Here is a 22,502-nt window from a genome sequence, read left to right on the forward strand (position 1 = left end):
TTCTGCCCTTCTCACTGTCAGGTTGAAGATATCAAGCATGTGTGTACGAAGAGAGCTGCTAAGGGATTTTAAAGCACGTGTACACACACACGCCAATCTTAGTGCGCTTCTACACACACGTTACATGCACACACTTGCATGTAAGGAAGAAGGAAGGAGATGTGAGGGTGTGGTTACAGACTTTCAGTTGAAAATAAATCCCTCACTCTCTCACCCTGCTGTTACTGCCACCATGCTGAACCCTGGTGCACCATCAGGGAGACCAGCAAGGAGTCGGAAGGGACTGCACTCAGTGTAAGAACTGACCTCTGTCCGGGGAACTGTCATAACTACTTCACAACTATGGATCAACACTGCCATCCCATTCAGTTACATCCAAGAAGACAGGGATAGACAGAGACAAGGCATCTTAGACTGAGCAGGCAGTATGTCTACCATCCCAGATTCCCCAGGGGAGAACAATGTCTACACGTGTACACAGCACAGAAAGGCCTACAGGTCACACTTGAACAAAAGCGTTTCTAAATGCTCTCTAAAAGGTCACACTATCTTCAAAATCTAACCAGAGGTGGAACACAGTCAACCAGCTGTCCCAAAGTCAGCAACAATTGCATTAGGACTTTTATTTAAGCTTAAGAAAATGATTCCAGAAGTTCATATATAAAATTGCTACTAAAGTCTCATCTTACACAATTCCTAAAGAGGGTTTAGGGGAGATGTTTTCTGCTGTACATTTATTCAGTGTACAGAATAATTCTTTGTTAAGTTAGGAAAAGATGCTTTACTTTATATATTCATAAAAGGGTTCTCAAATACTCATACTCTAGAAGAGAATCTTAGCCTTGCCTGATTTGTTATACTTCCTAGATGAGGTAAACACCTAGTTGGGGAAAAACTCGTAAAATAACTTATAAAAATACTTAGAAATATTCTTAGTCTACATATAACTAAGAATTATAAGAAAAATCAAAAATTAAAAGGAACTAGGATGCCAGCCAAGTACTCTTTAAGTAGTTTTGTATTTTGGCATTGATCTTACTGTTAACGCATCCCATGGTATGACTAAATATTTCCAAGTGTGACATCCAATAATTCGGGTATCTATAGCCTGCAACACAACCACAGACCAAACCGTAAAAATAAGAGTGTCATTTCATGACACCAAATATCTACAGCTACAGAATCACAGTATTAAAGCAAAAAAAAAAGGAACTGATTTCAAGTTGTGGAGCCAAATTATGCTCTTGATATTTTAATCAATCTCCCTATTGGCCACTGGATGTTTACAATGTTTTGTTGGCACAGCTGCACAGGAGGACACACATGATTTATTGGCTGAAGCATTTCCCTGTAAGTTGCATTTACATGTGTGTACCCCTCATCATTTCAGAAGCCATCACACTTTCCAGAATACTCAAAAGTATTTATTCTAACTGTGGAATTTGACATTTGCAGACCATAAAATGTTCATGCCCAACTGAAACTAACCATGTAATTGTTAACACACTTCAGGATAACATTTTTACTACACCGTATGGAACAAATAGGGAACACATTAGACATTTTCATTGATTACTTTCAAGTTCTTAAATTAATTGTAGGTCCAGGTGCTGAAAATCCCAAATAACAGCAGAACATAAAAGAGAATAGTTTTTGTCTCTAATGGCACCTTTCTCTCCAGTGACTGAGGAGACATACTCAGCAAATGGAATATGGCTTCTAGCTCCATCCCAGACTCTCCTCCAAATGCTCCCCACCCCTGCTCTGAGCAGTAGCCGTGAACAGAGTGCACTGCTTGCATTATGCTGCTTACAGCCTACCTCAAACAGCCTACAGAGTGTCAGGTAAGCGCCTTTTAAGGAAGGTGAGTAACTATGATTTGTAGAAGGAAAGAAGAAAATAAGATACTCATGTAAAATTCCATATTAAAAATTAGCTTTCTAAGTAAGACTCTATCAGGTAAAACGAAACAAAATTTAAAAGCAAAAGGCACTCACCTCACTTCCCATAGACGGGTTACACGATCCAGCTGGGTCGATAGGACAACACCAGCTTAGTGGGTGCTGGGATCTCACCTGGAACAGAAACTAGGGACCTATAACTTTAGCAGGTCTACAGCCAAAGCAGCAAAATCAAGGGTATGATTCATTTTACAGTCTAAGCTTCTCCTTCTTGCTGCTATTTGGGGCTCTCAGCACATAACCCTACAATTAGTTCATTTAATGAAACACAGAGAGGTACAAATGTTGCTCAAATACCATCCGGGAAGACATCCCTTAAGTGGCCAGGAACCCTGAACACTCTTACCTGCCCTTTGGCATCCTCAGGCATGGCTTTAATGTGCATCCTCTTTAAACAACGGATTACTCCATCATAAAACTGAACAGTGAATGTTCCTGAAATAGAGCAGTCAGAAGAGTTACATTATAGCGCCACTGGGAATCTAGTAGTGGTGTGATGTAAAAAGAGGGCTCTGTGGTTACATTTACACAGGCACAGTGTGCTGGAAGAACTCCAATGAGTTACAAAATATATTTACTCTCTCCATCTTTAAACAATGATGAACTAGTATTTCCTTTAAAATATGCACAAATTAAGTCCTGATAACTTAGCTGCATGTAACTCTGATCTTTACTGAAGAATTTTGAAATTTATTGTGTAAATACATAAATACCCTTAACTTATCTCAGAAACGAAACCATTCTTTACAAGAGAAGTATCTCTACAGGAATGATCACTAGCTCTCTTCAAAAGTTACTGTTAAGTAGGTAACAGAGAGAAAGATCCGATGTGTGATGATGAGGCTCATTTTCTCAGGGAGATTTACATGAGTGTTAAAGTGGCAAAAAGGAATATTCTCAGACGTGAAATTTAAGCTAGAAAATAACTTAGAAAGTATCAAGATAAAAGTTGTTTGCACACCAACATGACCAGCTTGAGAAACTCATCTCAGTGGCAGGATAGCCATTTCTACCATGTTGTGCAGCCAGGGTCCCTTTCTGCCTCTATCTGCTTGTGGGTCTTGAAGCATTTCACTTTCTGTGGCAGCAAGTCAATATCAAACAGGGTTACTAGAAAAAGTAGTGTAGATTTTACACTTATGGAAAAGTGGAACACCACTTTAAGTAGATACCTGGCCTTTACAAAGGAAATACAAACAAGAAATGTGATCATTATTATCACAGGTATAAAGTTGACTCCAAAGGCAATGGCATACATGTAAAAAGATCTCTCTCTCTCTCTCTTTTGTTGTAACCTGAAAATCACAAATTCATGTTACATTTTCATATAATTAATATAATTTTATAAATATTGCAAAGTTGTAAGCGTAAGTTAGAACTTAAATGATCAAGTGAGCAGTAAGGATTTAAAGACAATGGCAAAGTTTTAAGAATGCCAACTTCCACTACCACTCCTGCAACTGTGTTTCAATGCTTTTTTTCCATGGGGCATGCCTGGGGGCCACCAGCCAGGCCTGTCCCTCCAGCCCTTGCTCGTGCTAGCTCGTCCATCAGGGTGCCTCCCATGTCTCCCCACAGCACCTGACTCTCCACTTTTCAATGACCAACTCTCCAGTCCACACTTCCTACCCTCTCCCCTTTACTTTTCAGTCTGAAAATGCTGTGTGTGGATACAATGTATTTTACCATGTCCATTCCCCAACTACTCTCTGGCTCAAGCTCCACCCCATAACTTACCTTTCTTCCAAGCTCAAGTCCTCCTTGTTTCTTGTTTAATAGCCCAGTGAATCTAACAATGGTCCTGCCCTACACGCTACAATACTAAATTGCTGGCTAAGATGTGCTCATTAGTGTTACAGTGAGGAGACCACATGGTGGGGGAGGAGGATTTGAGGCCCTTCCACAGGTTCAGGCCTAGTGCTGAAAATATGGTCAAGATTTACAGCTGGAAAAGTCAGAGGCTCAATGTTGTTTGCTAAAGGTCATGTTTTTCAAACTGGCTTCTCAATACCCACGTTTATATTCGTAGCAGTGCTCTCTCTTCCCTTGTGTGAGCTTCATCACAAATATCTAAATGTCCACATCAGGCAGCTCCATTTTGCTTTTACAATGAACTGGGGTTTTCCCCACTCCCATTTCTTTTTCTTTGGAAGAAAGAGGCAAGCTCACCCACCATGTGGGGTAGATAGAAATCAAAATTAATACTTCTGCTAGAGTTAAAAAGATAACTATTGGTATTTCAGTAAAGACTTGCTAGAACTACTGCAGAAATGGCAGTAGCCACAGTACCAGAAACATCACATTTCTATTAATGTAAACTTAATTTTCTGTTTTAAAACCTGTGGATAAACAGAATAGGATAAACAATGACAGTGGTTTGTTTCAGTATAGTGTGCGTGTATGTACATACACAACTGCAAAAACACATGCTTAGGAATTAGGGCAAGTCCTAAAGTGCTCCACAGTCAACACGGCTGATCGTAACTAGAGCACTGTGTGCTTTTACTCTGTCTGGTTTGGGATGTGTCTTACTTCCCATGAAAACAGATTCAGGAGTTCTTTCTGCCCACAGTGCTACGGATGACCTACTCTCTGCTAGGCTCTGGCTGGACTGGACATCCAAGAATGCCTAGCGTGGTGATATCTTGCTTGTACAAGTAAATAAAGCCTGTCTGAAGGTCAGAGAATGGAGCTTGCCACTAGCTAACCATAGAGGTCTAGAGGTCTATACAGACAGACAGGAAGTGAGATAGCTGGGTGGAGACAGGAAGAAACAGGAACTGGCTTTCCTGTCTGCTGAGGTAAGGTGTGATGGTGGCTTGCTCATTCTCTCTGATCTCTCAGCATTTCCTCTATATCTGACCCTGGGTTTTTATCTAGACAAATTAAGAAGTCCATTTACAGCCCAGGCACACGACTTAAAAAAAATACACTATGGAACACAGCTCCATAGAAGTGTAAGCACCCAATGGGAAAGGGAGAACAGCCTGCAGGCCAGTGACGGCACTGTCCACCCCCTCCCCCTTCTTCCTGCAGTAGGTAACCACTAGAAATGAAGCCACAGTCTCCATGGCAGTGCCACGGCACTGCACCATAATGGGACTGCAATCTCTGTAGCGTGGTATCTGGACTACTGTGGTTGATCTTTCATATGGAATCCTTACACAGTCTCTTAAATGTCTGCTGCTTCTGTTTTCCCTTCTGTTTCTTTCAAACTTGTTTTAGCTTTAATCCAAAGTTGAAAATTCTCCCATGACTTTCATCACTTCCAAATAAAATTCAAATCTTTTAGCAAGATTCTAAAGCCCCTCACACATCGACCTTTGCTTCTGTCCATTTCCCCACTATTCCATCCCAAACAAAGCCCTTCTAGCTCATGTATTTCTCACAACTAAAGGGAGCAACCCCTGGGTAGATCAAATGCCCTAGCAAAGAACTATCACTCAGTGTGTAGTGCTTGTTTCTTTGAAAAAAAAAACATGAAGCAGTCAAGTTTATTGTCTGTCTGAAAAATTTAACAGGCTCATGGGAAATCCTACTAACACACCAGGTTTTTTGATTTAAGCTGCGAAGTCACGAGCCATGCAATATGTAACAAATGTTCCCATAAAGAATACTAGCAGGAAATCCACACAGGGCAACATAAAACAAGATGGCAGCTCTATGCAACAATTATATACCTTAACTGACATTTAAAATAATTTTCTCCCCATCCTACTTAAGTCTCAGGTCATGTCAAATGCATACCTTCTTTGTTAATTGCTTCAATCTTGGCAGGGTAATAGCGACAGTCTGTCCAACGAGCCAGAACTTCTTCTCCAGCTTTAAAATCCTAGTCAAACAACTTTCGAGATCAATTTCATATATAATAACCATTTAATTAACAAAAACAGGCAGCTAAGTTTGACACGATCCTTTTAAAGTGTCGTAATGTAACTAGAAAAGCCTCAAATGGAATCCCTTCCTACTTACAAAGAACTCTTCCTCGTCCTTTAGCCCTTCTTTTCTTAGCGCAGGTCTCTCAAGGGGCCGCAACCTGTTGCTGTCCCAGTAAATCCACTCATCGTAACGATGGCTCCAACGCTCAAAATGGACTAGCATTTTCCCTTCTTCATAATCAATCTTTTCAATTCGTGATGGATACCTCAAAAATAAAAGTTTCATATCAAGACTAATCCTTATTATCATCAAGTACACAGTTTTAAACAGATTTTAATGGGTACAACTTAAAAATATGAGGAAAAAAAAGGATACTCCTAAACTACTGAAGTCACAAAATATGCATCACTATTATCATTTTTAAATGACTGCTCTGAAAAACTGAGAAAACAAACCCTCTGACACAGTCCAAATGCAAAATATCAAGTGCTGTACTGTTTCCAATGCTAACATGCTGACGTGTATCAAGGGGTAAGTATATCCCTACTGTTTTGATTCACTAATTCCAGTTCTGAAGCTATATATACAATGTATAATTTACAGTAAGAAAATTTAAACTCAGTAAAAAAAATATGGTTGGAAAAGCTGAAGACTTTCTATAGTTACACAAACAATGGCTTATCTAACAGAATGGAGTCTCAATCTTCAAGTGCCATGTCTCATATTTACAAAGGAAAAAACTAAAAGAGGATTATACTTAGCATTATATATGTGTATCACGTTTAGAAACTATTTCAACATGTACAGTTGCTTCTTTTTGTGTGTACGTGCCTTCCCGTGTGTGCACGCCTGTGTGTGCCCATTAATGTGGAGGCCTGAGGATGACCTCAGCTGTCAGCCTTCAGATGTCATCCATCTCGTCTCTCTCGCCTGCAGCTTGACAGATAAGCTGGGCTGGCTGCACAGTCAGTCCTAGACAGCTGCCTACATCAGCCTTGCCAGAGCTAAGATCAGAAACACACACGACCACTCCTAGCTTTCTGTTGCACAGGTTTTAGGGGGAGGACTCAAGACCTCATAATTTCAACCGAGTTATCTCCCCAGAATATACATCTACTTGCATTTGGTGTCAGCACACAACTTTATTTTCCTATATTCTATAATAAGCATAGATGCCAGGAAGGAAAATTCGAAGACTGTGAATTTAAGAATACTTGATTGTTTTTCTTCACAGATTATCCTATGGCCAATTTCAAAGTAAAAAGTGAATTCACTTGATTATTCCCGACATACATTAACTGTGCACTCCGCTGTTTAATCTCCATACAGGGAGATGATACAGCTGTCATAGTTTAGCTCCTATTTTTTCTATTTTAAAAATAAATTCAACACTTTGTTAACAAAGACATCACCTAACTTTGAGGTTACCACTTGTTTTATAGGTCAGTCATGTAGTTCAAAGTCATTGACACACTAGACTGAGTTTTCCTAACAGGATATCTTACTTTCATAGCATGACACCTGGCTGTTGCACAGTTCCTCTCACACACCACGCTCCTTCACCCACCCAGGCACACCTCTCCATCTATCTTCCAGCCTAGCCTAACCCGGCCTTCCTCTCCTTATCCTCACTGTCCAGGACCTGTTTAGCATGCAATGCTCACTTCTCATGTCCTGGACTCTCACTTCCGTTGCCTCTACAGAACTCCATATATGTTCAGAGCCTCTCTAGATAGGCTCCAAAACTAGGTGCCAGTAGTGTGTTTTTATTGCCAGAGGCATTTCTATGAGTCCCAAAAGTTCCCAACATCCAGTAAGCTGGGGAAATACTGGATCAGAAAGTTAAGTTACTTACTTGGAAACTTCTTGTTGCTGTCAGCAAATGGAGATAAAGTACCTGACTTTACCAAACGGGAAATATGTAGACTGTTTTATGCTTAACAGAGACAACGCACAGCTAAGGATCATGATGCTAGAATACTGCTCTAGCCTATGAGCTTTGGTTGGAATTAAGCTTTGTCCTTTATCATAGCCCCAGCATCTGGTGCAGCCATAACACACAAAAGCTACTGGAGAAGTTTTCATCAGGAATATGAAGCTATATGAAAGACAGTCTTCACATTTCCTAAGAACTATAGAGGCTGCTGACTGATTCTAACCCTTAACTAGGTCTTCAGGGAGAAGTAGATAAGGAAACATTTTGTTACAGAAAAACATCAGGCCCAGAAAACCGAGATTAACACACTTTTGGGTACACATGAATATCCAGCAACTTAAAATCAAAACTACAAAACTCATCTTTTGTAGTGTTACCCTTGATTTGTTTTGTTTATATTTTTAAAATATAAAATTATCAAGCTGGATGTGGTGGTACACACCTTTATTCCCAGCACTAGAGAGGCTGAGGCAGGTGGATCGCTGAGTTTGAGGTCAGCCTGGTCTACAGAGTGAGTTCCCGAGAAACCCTGTCTTGAAAAAGCAAACACAAAAAATTTATACACTTAAAATATAATATTCATAGCATACAGGGAAACTCTCTATAAGGATACCCTATATTTTTAACATTACTAGCCACTGAAGCACTAGGAAAAGATTTTTTCTGTTAATTACAAATAAAAACCAATAAACCTCTCTCAAAGCAAAAGAGCTTCTAATTTCACTTATCACATCACTCAAATTTTAAGCAAAATCCAAGGACTTTGCTCTCTAGGTTCCTCCAAATTCCAAATGTATGGAACTCTATATATTTAAAACATTTTTCAAAGTGTGAAGAGTCCACAGTAACAGGCAAATACATGCTATTTTCACAACATGATTCAATTCAGTTAAAAAAAATCAGAATCTGAATGAATTTAAATAATGTAAATCTAGACTGTTATTTTTAAGCAACTTATGGTTTTCCTAAAATATTTTAAATTCTGTTGGCTGAAAGGATGCCTAAAGCAACAGCCTGCACAAATTACATCTTGGGGAACCTCTTCAGGGTAAGTTACAGCACGCCAGAGTCTTTACATAAATGCCTAGAGAATGATATGCATATCTATGCTACTGCCAAGAACTAAATCAATGCAAATGCACAGGATTATAATCTATTTTATTTTTCACAAGTTTTAAAGGTGTCAGAAATATTATCAAGAATGTCCAGCATATACTTCAACATGTATTAATAAGTCATAGGTAGGACTGCATATTCAGTTCCGTGGCGGAGGGCCTACCTACAAGAACAAGGCCCCCAGTTTGGGTCAATAGGCACTAGGGAAAGGCAGAGGGGGGCATGGAGTGAAAGAAAGAAGGAAAGGAAGAGGCAGGGGCAGCTGGTAGATTAATAAACAAGTTAAATTCTATTATCATTTCGTCACTATGCTCAGTTTGGAGCTGGACAAGAAACACTGTCCTGTGTGTCAGACTCCATGTCTTTGCTTACTGAGAGTTGGCGGTTCTTTGTGATGTATCTTGGTTGCTGTCCATGCTATAGATATCATAATCTGCCTTCACAGATGAGGACTAAAAAATATACATAGTACAGATGTTTTTCAGAGCACGGGCTGATAAAAAAAACCAAAAGCCTCTGCTCCATACCAGCAGAAGTGGGGTTAGTCAGGCCTAAGTCTGTATCTGAGTGGTTATAACATAGAGAAAAACCTTCTAAGTGGACAGACAACCTTATTTCACATGCTTAGCTCATTCTGAAAACACTGGGAAGTTCACTGAAGGTTCCTAGGAAACACAGTCCATTTGAACTTGGTGGGACATTTGAGGAATTAAGATTCTGAATACAAATGCAACATATACACAGGGTACAGGTAATTAAATGTTCAGTATCAAAAAAATTCTGACTCTGAGTGAAACTATAGCAAGTGAGGCCATGGAGGAAAGCAAGGTGTGTCACCTGTCCTCAAGGACTTCACCATCAGAGATTTGAGAGCACCTGAAGGCCACAGTAGTTTTCCACTTGGCCAGCCTACATGATACAGTACAGTGGATAAACGGAAAGTGGAGAGCGTTATACTGGACTTGTTAGCTTGTTTCGACCTTCAAAGGCTTTGCAAGAGCAAGTTCTCCGGAACACAGGGCTTTTCTTTAACTTGGCCTTTGGTTACACCTTAGGAAGGAAAAGGCATGCTAAGATTTTGCAACGCAAGTGCAATCCCACACATGGCAATCCACATACAGTTCTATACAGCAAAGTACTTCCTCTCTTCCAGCAATTGGCCATACTAACCGTGTATGTCGATACACATGACAAAAACATTGTTGAGCAAGTATATTCACAAATGCCTCTATCTTAAAGCAAGTATTATTTTCATAGGCTGCTTATGCTTCACCATAATTGACTGTGAATTGAACATGAGATTTTTCCTCCTGAATTTGGAAGATGTTGTGCTAATGTTTTTTGTTTTTGTCACTTTTAAAGACTGAATCACTGAAAGCTGTTACAGTAAAGAACAGTGATCAGGCTAAGTCCCAGACATCTGTGAATGAGTCAGGAAAATACTTAAGTGGGAGATTAAGATCTCAGAATCTATAGTGTCAGGTAGGATGCCACAATGACTAGAGACAGCCTCATCTCAAGATTTAACAGAAAGAGATGAAGAGAATGTCACCTCACCAGCAGGATGACTCCTCAATGTCAAGACCCTGTGTAAAGCTCTCTGGCCCCTTACCAAGTGCTGCTGAGAAATAACCAAGGGTTCACTGTCTACCTTCCTCGCACAAGCCCCACCTCAAAGGGAGACAGTGTAAGCACACAAGGGTCTGGTCTAGTGGGACTTACTGACTTAGAAAATCAGGAGTTGCCTGCATTGTTCTGGGTCAGCTTGGCTTTTCTAAGTCCTATATTCTGGAAGCCTGCAAACAGTCTGCTTCTAGAAAATGGAAGGAAAACTTCAATCTGAAACAAGTTATAGGCATGTAGACTAATATAAATGAAAAGTATAAAAAAAATACTGAGAATCTGGCTTGAAAACACTTTTTGCTAATTTTAATTGACTTTTAGGATTGGTATTGAGCCTTTCCAGGTCTAAGTTCTCTAACAGTAAGTTAAACCACAGCCCTGGCTACAAACACAGACACACCGTTGGCAAACATAAAAATTACTTTTACCTTGTCAGAGCTCTTGAAATTTCACTGCCTTGTCTAAATACTGTAATTTCAGCATTGTAAGTGATGTTATATTAGCATTAGAACTGTAACTGATGTTTCTAACATATACCATTGTTTAGAGAGTAACAGTACCTATAGATTCTAGATTAAACTCATAATTCAGTAAGAACCAGACACTGGCTAAAGACACTGGCCAAAGAAGTTAGCTGCACCTGAGCAGTATCACTTCCCAAGTGCTGGGAAAACATGGGACACAAGCAGTCAAGAACTGCAAGTGAGTGCCTCGCCTGGCTCACAGTGCTCCTGTATTGTCTTATATTTGCTACATAAGATAGATGTTTGCTATGTGTGTATATGTGTTCATGTATTTACAAACACACATATGCTATCTAAATACATACAAATGTGTGTGTGTGTGTGTGTGTGTGTGTGTGTGTGTGTGTGTGTGTGTATGCTATATATGTATGTCACTAAATTTGCTCACTTTATTATTGTCTTATCTACTAAGTCAAGAGACTGGGAATTCCTCTGCTGCAAAATGCTATGTCTGGTGTAGATGTAAATGACTTTTCTTCAGAGATAGGTACTCTTCAGTTGGATTATGTTTGTAAAGGGATACCCACGAAATACCTTCTGTAAGGCAAGACAATCTACTACCAACAGTGCTCTATTTATTATCCTTAGAGAGCAGAGACATGCATCATGCCAGAAATACCATCTGATGAATTAATATTTAAGGTCATTTTAAATAGCACTAAAACAAGCATTATCTGTATTTAAGGAATTCATTCTGATTTCTCATCTAGTTTGCTACATCTTGATATATTTTTAATCTACAATGATAAGAGTCAACTATAGGAAAGTGACTTGTGAATCTTTTGCACACAAACCAAAAGGCAGGGTTGACAACTATTTTTAGGTTACTAGATAAAACCAGAATTTTACACAAAAGCTTTGAAGAAATGTCATGCAAACAAAATGGCAAAGATATTTTTAAAAATATGTTAATAAGTTCTCAAGTTTTGTTTTTTTAAATAAGTTATTTTGTTTATGTTGATAATAAAGTTTGTGATTTTTGTAATTTAGGAATTAACAGTTCTTTATTCATTCCAGTAAAGGAGAATCAAACCCAGGGCAGTGTAAGAACGAGTAATGACAAGAGTATTATACAACATACACAAAGATTATTTTAAAGAGAGTATTAGGATGTGCTGACGAGATAGATGAGTTTTAACAGACAGCAATACAGAAACCTGAAGTAAGAGTCCAGAGTGATCGCAGGGTTAGGAGACTCCAGCAGGTAAGGCTGACCATCTAAAGCACTTACACAGATAAAACTTCACTTATGTCACATATCTACTGAAAGTATCTAAAACATACGAGGACAGCCAGAAGCAGAGGCAGAGCTGCCCTACATATGACTGCTAGGTTGAATCATTACTTGCCAGATAAACAATTAAGGTTAATACAACAAGTAAATATTCTTGGAACCTAATAAGCTTTTTACATTGTTAGCTTCCTGTTAGCTTTAGTTTATGTTATGCTTTGTCGTTTTCAAAATTCCATCACCTGTTGGCCCCGACTCCCCTGGCAATGAGGACGCAACGGTATTACTATGCTAGTATGTTAAAAAGAAGCTACTGCGGCACCACACGCATGCTAGTTTTTCACATTTTAACACAATAATGAAAAGTCTTAATTCAAAGTTGGTACTATCAAATGAAATAAAAACACGAATTCTGAAAGTTCTTGTCAGTGACTTTTCCACATTTTCGCACACCCTCTTACTCCTATGGCACCTGCCAGTATAAACTTTTCTTTCAGTTGGCTTCTTAGTTTGGTACCCATTACCTTCTCACACTGCAAGCACTGGATGTCCAAGGGATCCTCCTCCTCCTTCCCACCCTTACTGAACCACGCTCTTCCTCCCATCAGCACTGGACTCAAAGTTCATGTACTTTGAACAATTTGTTTGAATTTCTAGAACCAGACTTTTAAAACTTGTGCCAGCAAACTCTAGAATTCTAGGTTGCAGCTGTCTAATTCTAGCCCCCGGCATCGGAGTATTTCCAATAGTCAGGTTTTGCACTGATCCCTTGTTTTACTTGACTCTACCTCCTTTCATGTTACCTGCATTGTGCACCTTCACCATGTGGAGGAAGCCATGCCAGGCCAACATCTTTCCATGGACTGTGTCCTGGGGTCCTCAAAGGACACCTTACGTGAGGTACTGCTTCCCCACTATTTGTTTGCTTCTGAGACTGGGTCTTACTATGCAGACAGTGCTCACCAGGCCTCAAAATGTCCTAGCCTCCTGGGTGCCTGGAGTACAGTGATGTCACCACACCAGCCTCTTGCTACTTTTTTTAACAGTGAGGTCACCGGTGCTCTCAAAGGTTCAACAGCTTGTTCAGGTTACACGGGTAATGACTGATCCCCAAACTCAGGTTTTTTAGTCCATGAAAATCATTTATCCAATCACTGGTAGACTTAGCATTATGCATGAGACTGTCAACTCTTATCATTACAATGGTTCAAATCCAGTAGGTTCTTACCCATGAAGACAACACAGACATCAAGGTAATTTACATGTTAGCCCAAAGAATAAACAACAGTTCTTACTATCTTGTGCAAAATGCATAGCCATGGTCTATAAAATAGTATGTCAACAATGATAACATTTAGCAAGACTGCTGAAAGGGTTATGTAAATAAAGGCTTAGTTTGGGTACAACCTTTGCCATTGCATGAACACACACACACACACACACACACAAACACACACACACACACACACACACACACACACACACACACACACACACACACACACACAGAGCACCTTACATTTCACCTTCACACTTTTATAAATCAAAGAAGCCATGAAAGAAAATTGTCAATTTGAAGATTTGCTTCTTCAGGAGGAAGTTCTTTTGGACAGGCAAACCTGAAATTAACTTGCCTTGCCTGACACTGTAATTCTAAGCACAAGGGCACCAGAGGGCTCTCACATACCATCTATATAAGCCACTAGAGAAGTCAGGAACAGTGCTGACCTAGGCACATTTAGCCAACAGGCTAAATGCTCTCAGAAATCTGTGATGCACTAGAGTGTACTGGTGACCTCGCTATATCTGAAGTGATAAGTTTCTATCATCCAAATGTTTCAGACCTCTGTATTTTGGTTCCAAATTACATCGGTCCTTTGTCTACATTTGTGAACACCATTTTTTCTTCTAAGTGACTGGCAATTTTGAAAAACAGCCTATAAACTCTTCATGCCTATTTTATTTCTGTCTCAGATCCTTGACAGGTCCATCTATAAGATAAAATTATCTGTCAAGCCAGAAAAGGTGGAAATAGACAAAAGAAACTGAGGTTCTAACTGAGAAAAAACCTACAATGGAACACTCCCATTAGAAGAACACCAAAGCAGAGACACAAGGCTTGACAAAAAAAAAAAAAAAAAAAAAAAAAAAAAAAAAACCTACAACACTTATTTTCAGGATTCTAATTAAATTTACTTTATCCAATAATCCTTCCTCCTTTTCAAAGAAAACCAGTTTAAAACAAAACAAAAACCAACCAAATGTGTAAACCAGAAAACGGATTTAGAATACACCAACAAACAGCGTCCAAGTAGTTAAGAACACGAATAGGGAGCAGGTATGTCCTGAATTAATGAGCCCAACCTATCCTTTTCCTAAACCCGCTCTTCAAGCCTTTTTGTCAGGAAAGTCTCATCATTCGCATCTTAAACACAGCAGGCACAGCTCTAGTTTGTGTTTTGAAGTTTAAAGTGTTTGAAGTAGATTAAATATCACAATCTAAACAAAGTTCTTACCATTTCAATTTAGTTCTCTGAAAAAAAAAAAAAAGGCCCTTACTCTGTAGTTCATTGATTTTTTTTTTTTTTTTTTTAGGAACCTAATATATGATTCAATTATTTTGGTATCATACATGCAACTACTTTTTTTTTTCCTGAGTCTACAGCAGTAATCAGGCTTTCAATGGCAGTCAGTGACTCAAAGTCATTACATTTCAAGTATTAAAAAAAACCTGAAATTCCAAACACAAGAGGACAAAATCTTTATTCACATCAGCTAAAGAATCTCTACTTTTACTTTTAATATGACTGACTTTCGGGGGCATTCTCCTGCCCTCAATGTAGAATACACATCTCTATATTCCTCTGAAAAGCCACCAATCTAAAGTGTTTTTTATTCAGAAAGTGTGCATTTATTTTCAATTAGAAGGGATGTCACAACTACAATCTTGACTCCTTGATTTTTCTCACGTGTTGAGATCCTGGTTGGTGAACAACTTAAACATTCACATTTGCAAGTGTTCCAGATAGTTCAATCCCTCCAAATGTGTGGGAGCGGCATTTGCCAACTCAAATCAACTGTTCTAGCAAACTCTCATTCTTGGAGGCATCTTCACATTTTTTAATCTCTCACTTCCCTTTTCTTTAGATCTAGAAGAGAATTAATAGAAATATTCCCAAAGAAGTCAGAAGAGCAGAGCTCATCTGAATACTTTAAGTTGACTGTACTTCAAATCTTGTGAGCCAACAGCGCATCACTCCATCTGCTGTGTTCTCATAAATAAATCACTAACTGCAGAGTAATCACCTAATCGAGCAACAGCAGTTGCCTGCTAAAACCAGCACCATCATTTCTTACTACATTCCATGTGGTTAGGTGTTATCTGTGTACAGGTGCTCTGTAATCTAAGTCTACAGGAGTAGAAGGCGTGAGGAGCCTAAGCAGACTGTGCTCTCACAGCCCACTGCAATGAAATCTTTTTCCTGTGTGAGTCTAGCTCATTCCTGTGCTAACACTGAAGTCTACTGGAAGCTTGGGCACTGAAGTCTTCAGACCCCAGAGGAATGACATCTTTTTTCTGTGTCAGTCTAGCTCATTCCTGTGCTAACAGTGAAGTCTACTGGAAGCCTGGGCACTGAAGTCTTCAGATCCCGGAGGAATGACATCTTTTTCCTGTGTGAGTCTAGCTCATTCTCGTGCTAACACTGAAGTCTACTGGAAGCCTTAGGCACTGATGTCTTCAGATCCCGGAGGCTCATTTTCCAGCTCTCCCTTTGCATTCATGGCAGTGTTTCAGTGTGAAATTGTAGAATTTAAAGTTTAGATATGTTTTTATTTGCTCCTAAAAGTATTGTTATGTATAGTAGCCAGTGGCACGGTTAAACCAGGATTTCCCCATACTTACCAGATCAATAAGTAACTGCATAAATTAAAAACCATCCACTTAGTGTCTTTGATATAACTTTATTATCAATATTCTCTTTCTCCAAATATATTCCTATACCAAAATACTTGTTTTGGTATTCTTATGATGTTGTCTTCCAGAGATAAAACTCAAAGTCAAGGTGTGAGCAGACACAGGTAACAGTGGATAAAATCATGGAAAAATGAAATTTAAAACAGCTGCTTACATTGGCTAATTTGGCACATTAAAGTCCTTAGGCAGGTTGTTCAGAAAGTAAGTTAAAAAATGTTTTACATAAGATGACAAAATATTTAAAAACTAAAAGTATAAGTTTATGTAGAAGAGATCAAGGTAGCAAAAGCAAATACAAAGTCCAAGTCCACAATGACTTCTCGGGGCCTGTATTCATTAGTACTGACAGAAGATATTTTTAAGGAGATACTAGTTGTTCGAGCACTATTGATGGTATCCTTCCTAGAAAACAGACTTAAGTCTTCCTGGTAAACCAAATTGTCCTAACCCTAAAAGAAGGAGCTTAACTTCAGTTTATTTCTTCCCACTAAATTTAGTATATCCTTTTATTACCAGGACACAGCAATTTATTTTCCTTTTTTATACATGAAAAACTTGTTATATATACAGAGCAAACTAACTGGCATTTTGAGAGTATCCGACCCCCTGGAGCTGGAGTTACAGGTAGTTTTAAGCCTCTCCAAATGGGTACTGGAAACTAACCTTGGATACTATGGAAAGCTGAAAGCTGTCTCAACCACTGAGCCTTCTCTTTGTCACCTCTGATACTTCTTTTTAAAAGAAAATGTACCAACATGTGGTCAACTGATTCCACAGTATGTGGTTCAGTGTACATGTCTTGAGAACAAAACAGGTAAGCAAGATTTATAATTCTGCTCTGGTCTGCCTGTCCAATTCCTTAACAGTTCAAGCATGTATCAAATATGAACCAATAGTTTTCAAGTGGAACTGAAGGTACATGGATGATAAAAGCATCCACTATGCATGAACAAATATCGAAGTTATATTTAGCATATTTTAAACTATTAGGTATTCTGGTCCTCATTAAACCACTCAAGTTTTTTGAAAACCAAACTACTCTTAATTTTTATTTGATACTAAAGGAAATATGTGAAGACTTAAAATGAAATACTGAGTGGTCTTTTACAAGTAGAATGATATACATACATAAATATTATTATGTATGAATAATTGTTTTGTTTAATTATATAACCTATTTAAAAAAAAAAAAAAAACAGTAAGCGTCATGTAACTTTTGTGCCACACAGAAATTTAAGTAGATTTCAGCACTTCAACAGCTGTTCTGTGGTAAACCACTTGATATTAATTTAAGGTTGATCTATGTCTATTTCCTGATACTGACTAAAAAAAGAAAGCAAAACTCAATCTTAAGAAAGTTACTTGAATTACCAGAGTGAGTAGGCATGTACCTGTGTACACACACCCAATAATAGTCTGAAAGGTTTTTTAAAGAGCCACATCAAGAACAGTGTTTATATAAATGAGCTTACAGAAGTTAAACTCAAGGCAAATGGGGTGTTGGCCAACATTTGTCAATGAGACTATTATCACTGAGCTTACTAGAATACAGGTAGACATTACCCCAGTTAGCACGAACCTCTTGTTGAGAAGCTACAACTCTGACTTATTTTCAGGAATGCTACTCGGAAGCATAGGACCCTGAACAAGGATTTCTCTAAAAAATATTTTTTTTAATTTAATTACCAAATCGAAATTTCACAGCCACTCAATCAGACTAAATTTCCCAACCAAAAGTAAACTTCTTATACAACAAAGGCCAAAGTTATGTTGTGTCCCTAAAAACTACTGCATGAACTAATAAACTATGTGTTTCTTCAAAGCTAGAAGCTAGCTCAATGGCACTTTGTTGACTGAGAGGCCTATGCGAATATATAAACATTAAATATTCCTAAAAGCAGTAACAAAAAAATGTAAAGTTTCACATAGCTCATAAAGTCTCAATAGCATGCCTCTGCAGTAAATCCATGCTGGCTAAACCACAACCAAGAGTGCCAATATTGCAAAATGGCATCTTCTGCTGCATGGTGCAAAGGAACTACTTTGTAACCGGGAATATTTCAACATGGTCACCAACACACCCTTGCTGACATTTGCAAAAAACCGGAGACTGTTTCTTAGTCACCCTTGCTATGATGAAGCCTGTTTCTCAGCTGCTTCCCAATTTCAAAGAAATACTCTGTATATTTCCTGCCTGGTAAGAAGGAAACACACCGTATACTATCTATCTGGTAAGAAGCAGGTACCTTATAAGAACTAGCCACGGGATAGCTGGGGTTAAGAGGCAAAATAATTGTCACTCAACCTCAAGTTCCAAACTGTCCTAAAGACGAGCCCCAAAATGAGGCCATTAAGCCAGTGAATAAAGACATGCTGAGGTCTAAGCCTAGATGTTAGCAAACAAAAGTCGAGGGCCAGTCTCAAGTCAATACTATGACTAAACAAGATTTCTGTCTGCCACTGCAAATTTGGTAAGCTGACTGAAGGCAAAACGATCATGGCTTTAATGGAGATACAGTGTGTGGTGAATACAGTCCTGAGAGTCCTGAGGCAGCTAAGCTACAAGGCCCTGCTCCACAACAAATGAGTGTTGGGCGAAGGGAGCTTAGGTAGCACCGATGCCAGGCAGAAACTACTCAGGCCCCTGACTGCCAGTAAGAGAACATTTGCCTAGAAGGCAGGCAGAGTGATGAGCCACTAATGAGAATGAGCAACTCACTCCCTCATTCTTATTCCTCTGTGGGCCAGTGGGCCCTGTGTGCTGTTTCCCTCCTCTCCCAGCCACAAAGATATCACACTAGCACGCCACCCTTTCCTACTACACCTGTGAAGCGTCTCGCATAGGTGTTTGTACTGACCACCTGCCACAGATGCCCAAAACCAGAGGAAAACGTGCAGTTCTGGAGTTTGCCCTTCTAGTCCAACATGCATGAGGTTCTGCTCTAAGCAAGGAAGAGGTCAGATGTGGTTTGGGCTTTCTGTGGGACAGTGAAGGATGGACAGGGACACTATGAGAGCAAGAGTCCCAACCACTGACAGGACCTGATAAACAGGAAGCTGATTGTCTGAATTAACCATCCCTTCCCTCCCTCCAAATAGCTGTTAGTTACTCAAGACTACTATCCTCTCTCTTTGCCTCACACTCTAGGAAAATACTTCCAAACCACACATACCTAAAGTGCTGTACTAAACAATCTGTGAAGCTTATAAAGGCTAAACCTAAGCCCAGTGTGCACATGTACTCCAGGGACAGCTGCACTTGTGTGACTGACATGTAGTTAGGATAGCCACTGGCTTACTAAGGCTACAGGTTTGGTGATTTTGGTCAAAGTTCTGTATTTTCCATACCATTTCTGTAAGTAGTCCAGTGCCTCCAAACGAGCACCAATCTCAAAAGTGATTCCAGGACGATTTGGGGGCTTTTTACTCATCTTGAGATCCTATTCTTCAGTATTTTCTTTCCACTACCTCAAGAGGAAAAAAGAAAGTTAGATTCTAACACATAAAATGCACAGGGAATATGACTTACAGGAACAGACAGAACTTAGCTAACTTTCAAAGTAACACATGGGAAATTACAATACTTTTTCTAATTAGAGGATTACCAGTACCTGTAGGTAGCATGCAACAGGAAGGTAACCTTAGTAAAGCAAGATTAGTAAATGGAATACAGAAAGGAAAACTAGCTGAAAAAGAAGGGACAAGCGATCAGTACTTATGAATAGCTAAAATGCCTTAAACCTTAACTCAAACATACCCAAGAAAGTTCTACCCAAGGAAGATTGAAAATGCTGTTTTTAAAAATTAAGACAATCCTGCTTACTGAAATCCTTGAGGGATTAATGGTTTTTCACTTAATTTCAAGAAATCTTTTTGGTACATCTAAATGTACATCCCTTTATAAAACACTAAAATTAAGGAGGAAGCAGTAGACATGCCGTCGTGTGCCACCAAGGCCACCAACCAATGTCCCTGTAAGATCAGGATGCACTGCTGCTTGACAGTTTTAACAGAGCTGCAGAGGACTCTTTCCCTCAATTCCACCTTTAATGATCAATAATGTCGGGGTCTGACTTTGAGTGTAGTTTCTATGGTAAACTCAACATAGTGCCCACAATCAAAATAAACAAGTTTCTCATAAGAAAAACCTGCAGAGGATCACTGTGTAGATCATTCACCGGTCAAGAATTTACTGTTCTTTAAGCCACACGGGTCTCCTAGCACACTTGAGGCCTTTTTCACTACTAAGTGTTTGAGGGAAATGAATACATTCTCAAGAGTATCGATACTGGAATGAAAATATAATTGGTATGCTAAGTCTTATCAAAATGCAATTGGTAATCGGGAATACAAAGCAGTTATTGATGGAGGAAGATGGTTTAAAACATGCTTTACACAATACTGAGTAGGCTCCCTCCAGCCTAAAATAATACAAAACATCACACAAAAACAGAAACTTTAAAAAATAAACCTCATACAACTGCAATTTTTTTTTAAAATAATGATTTGGTTACTGTTTAAAACAGGCAAAATACAATGGCAAACAAATGTGCCTTCCTTTCTTTTTTAATATCTGAAAAGGCAAGGCAGAAATAGCATCAATGCTCGCCACAAAAAAAATCTGGGGGCCCAAGTTGACAAGCCCGTGGCTAAGGGGCTGGCTTTAGAATACTCTGGCATGACATAGGTGAGGTTAAGATTGGTAGCCAGGGTGCGCTGGGTGTAATGGGAACAAACAAACATTTTACATAGAGATTTTCTAAGTGTGCAACATACAAACTTCCAGCCTGTAAATCGAATCCCCCAAGTGACTCTCAGGAATGAGGCACCGCAAAGGGCACAGGGGGAATCCCATTGTCTTGTGGGGGACGGGGAGGTGGCGGGCTTGGGGACACGGGTGCGGGGTGAAGGTGGCATCTAAACTGACAACTTTTAGAAAAGACGTTCTACTGGAAAGATCCTTAAACACAAAGAGAGGGGGAGAGAGAGAGGAGAGGGAGGGAGAGAGGGAAAGAGAAAGGGAAGGAGAGAGAGGGAAGGAAGGAGGGAGAGAGGAGACAGAGGAGAGAGAGAGGGAAGGAGGGAGGGAGAGAGGAGACAGAGAAGAGAGGGAAGGAGGGAGGGAGAGAGAAGAGAGGGGGAAGGAGGGAGGGAGAGGGAAGAGAGATACAGAGACAGAGAGAGAAGGGCAGGGGAAACAAAAAAAAAAGGTATGAAGAGAGAGGGGAAAGCGGTAACAAAAAATAAAATAAAAAAAGAACTGCGCTCAAGTTAGCGGAGATGACAGTGAGAGGAAAGAGACAGACACACACACACAGGGCGAGCGGGCAAGCCGGCGGGCGAGCCGGTGAGGGAAAGACCGCGAAGCTGAGCAGAGGCGGGGAGGCAGGCGGGCGGGCGGGCGGGGAGGGGGGGACGCGCGGGCGAGGGCGGCAGGGGAGCCGGGAAAGGCCGCGGGCGAGCGGCGCGGCTGGCCCGGAGCCCGGGGAGGGAGCTGCGGGTTGACAGCCGAGCGAGCCAGCGAGCCAGCGAGCCCAGCGAGCGCCCGCGGGGGAAGGAAGGCGGGGACCGCAGCGGCGGCGGCGGCGGCCGCGCGCAGACAATGGGGGCCGAAGCCAGCGAGCAGCCAGCGAGCCGCGACCCGGGGCCCCTCCCGGCCCCGCCGCCGCCGCCGCCGCCCCCTCTTACCGCCTCGGCCTCCTCTGCGCGCAGCAGCCGGGCGTCCGGGGCGCCTCAAGGCGGCCAGCGCGGGCCTCGCAGCGGGCCGGGACGGAGCAGGAGCAGGAGCCGGGCCCGCGGCGCCGCGCCGGCCCGAGGGACGCGGGGAGGGAGCCGGGTCCGAGCCCTCAAGCCCGCTCGGGGCCGCTGCCATCGCCGCCGCCGCCGCCGCCGCCGCCACAGCCGCCACCGCCCGCCGCCACCGCCACTGCCGCCGGCCCTGACGCGACGCCGGCCGCCGACGTCAGCCGCCCGCGACGACGCAGCGGAAGCGGGCTGGGCTTTGTCACGTGGCGGGCGAGGGCCGGGCTCGCGCGGCGCCGCCGATTGGAGGACGGCTCCTGGGGGCGGGGCCTCGGCGCAGGTTCGCCCGGCGCAGACGATTAGAGGGCGGTTCCAGGGGCGGGGCGTAAGCCCACGGGCTCGCAGGGAGGGCGGTTCTAGGGGGCGGGGCTTCGGCCCCCCCAGGCTAGTGCGGCGCAGACGATTGGAGGGCGGTTCTAGGGGCGGGGCTTCGACCCCCTCCGGGCTCGCGCGG

At 41.1% G+C, this 22,502-nt stretch overlaps 1 protein-coding gene and 1 long non-coding RNA gene across 11 annotated transcripts in view; both read right to left on the reverse strand.

The window, feature by feature from the left end:
* The window catches only part of LOC103158866 (PHD finger protein 20-like protein 1), a 61,481-nt gene extending 39,361 nt beyond the window's left edge, over positions 1-22,120 (reverse strand). For 3 of the 10 annotated variants that reach the window (XM_035449633.1, XM_035449634.1, XM_035449627.1), the window contains exons 1-6: positions 21,935-22,120; positions 19,595-19,710; positions 5,934-6,105; positions 5,709-5,793; positions 2,308-2,396; positions 1,998-2,087 (exon numbers count right to left, since the gene is read on the reverse strand). In XM_035449633.1, the coding sequence (XP_035305524.1) occupies positions 1,998-2,087; positions 2,308-2,396; positions 5,709-5,793; positions 5,934-6,105; positions 19,595-19,677 (519 nt within the window). In that variant the 5' untranslated portion in view covers positions 19,678-19,710; positions 21,935-22,120. Of the gene's footprint in view, positions 1-1,997; positions 2,088-2,307; positions 2,397-5,708; positions 5,794-5,933; positions 6,106-19,594; positions 19,715-21,934 lie in introns of all 10 variants that reach the window. The other 7 variants (XM_035449629.1, XM_035449630.1, XM_035449631.1 and 4 more) reach the window with 6 other exon arrangements.
* LOC118239362 lies at positions 8,916-14,402 on the reverse strand. The gene is made up of 2 exons (XR_004771287.1): positions 10,615-14,402; positions 8,916-9,942 (listed from the first exon to the last, which is right to left on the reverse strand). It is a non-coding gene; the product is annotated as an uncharacterized LOC118239362 (long non-coding RNA).
* Positions 22,121-22,502: the final 382 nt, after the last annotated feature.

The sequence above is a fragment of the Cricetulus griseus genome, chromosome 10, assembly GCF_003668045.3.
Source record: "Cricetulus griseus strain 17A/GY chromosome 10, alternate assembly CriGri-PICRH-1.0, whole genome shotgun sequence".
Classification (NCBI taxonomy): Eukaryota; Metazoa; Chordata; class Mammalia; order Rodentia; family Cricetidae; genus Cricetulus; species Cricetulus griseus.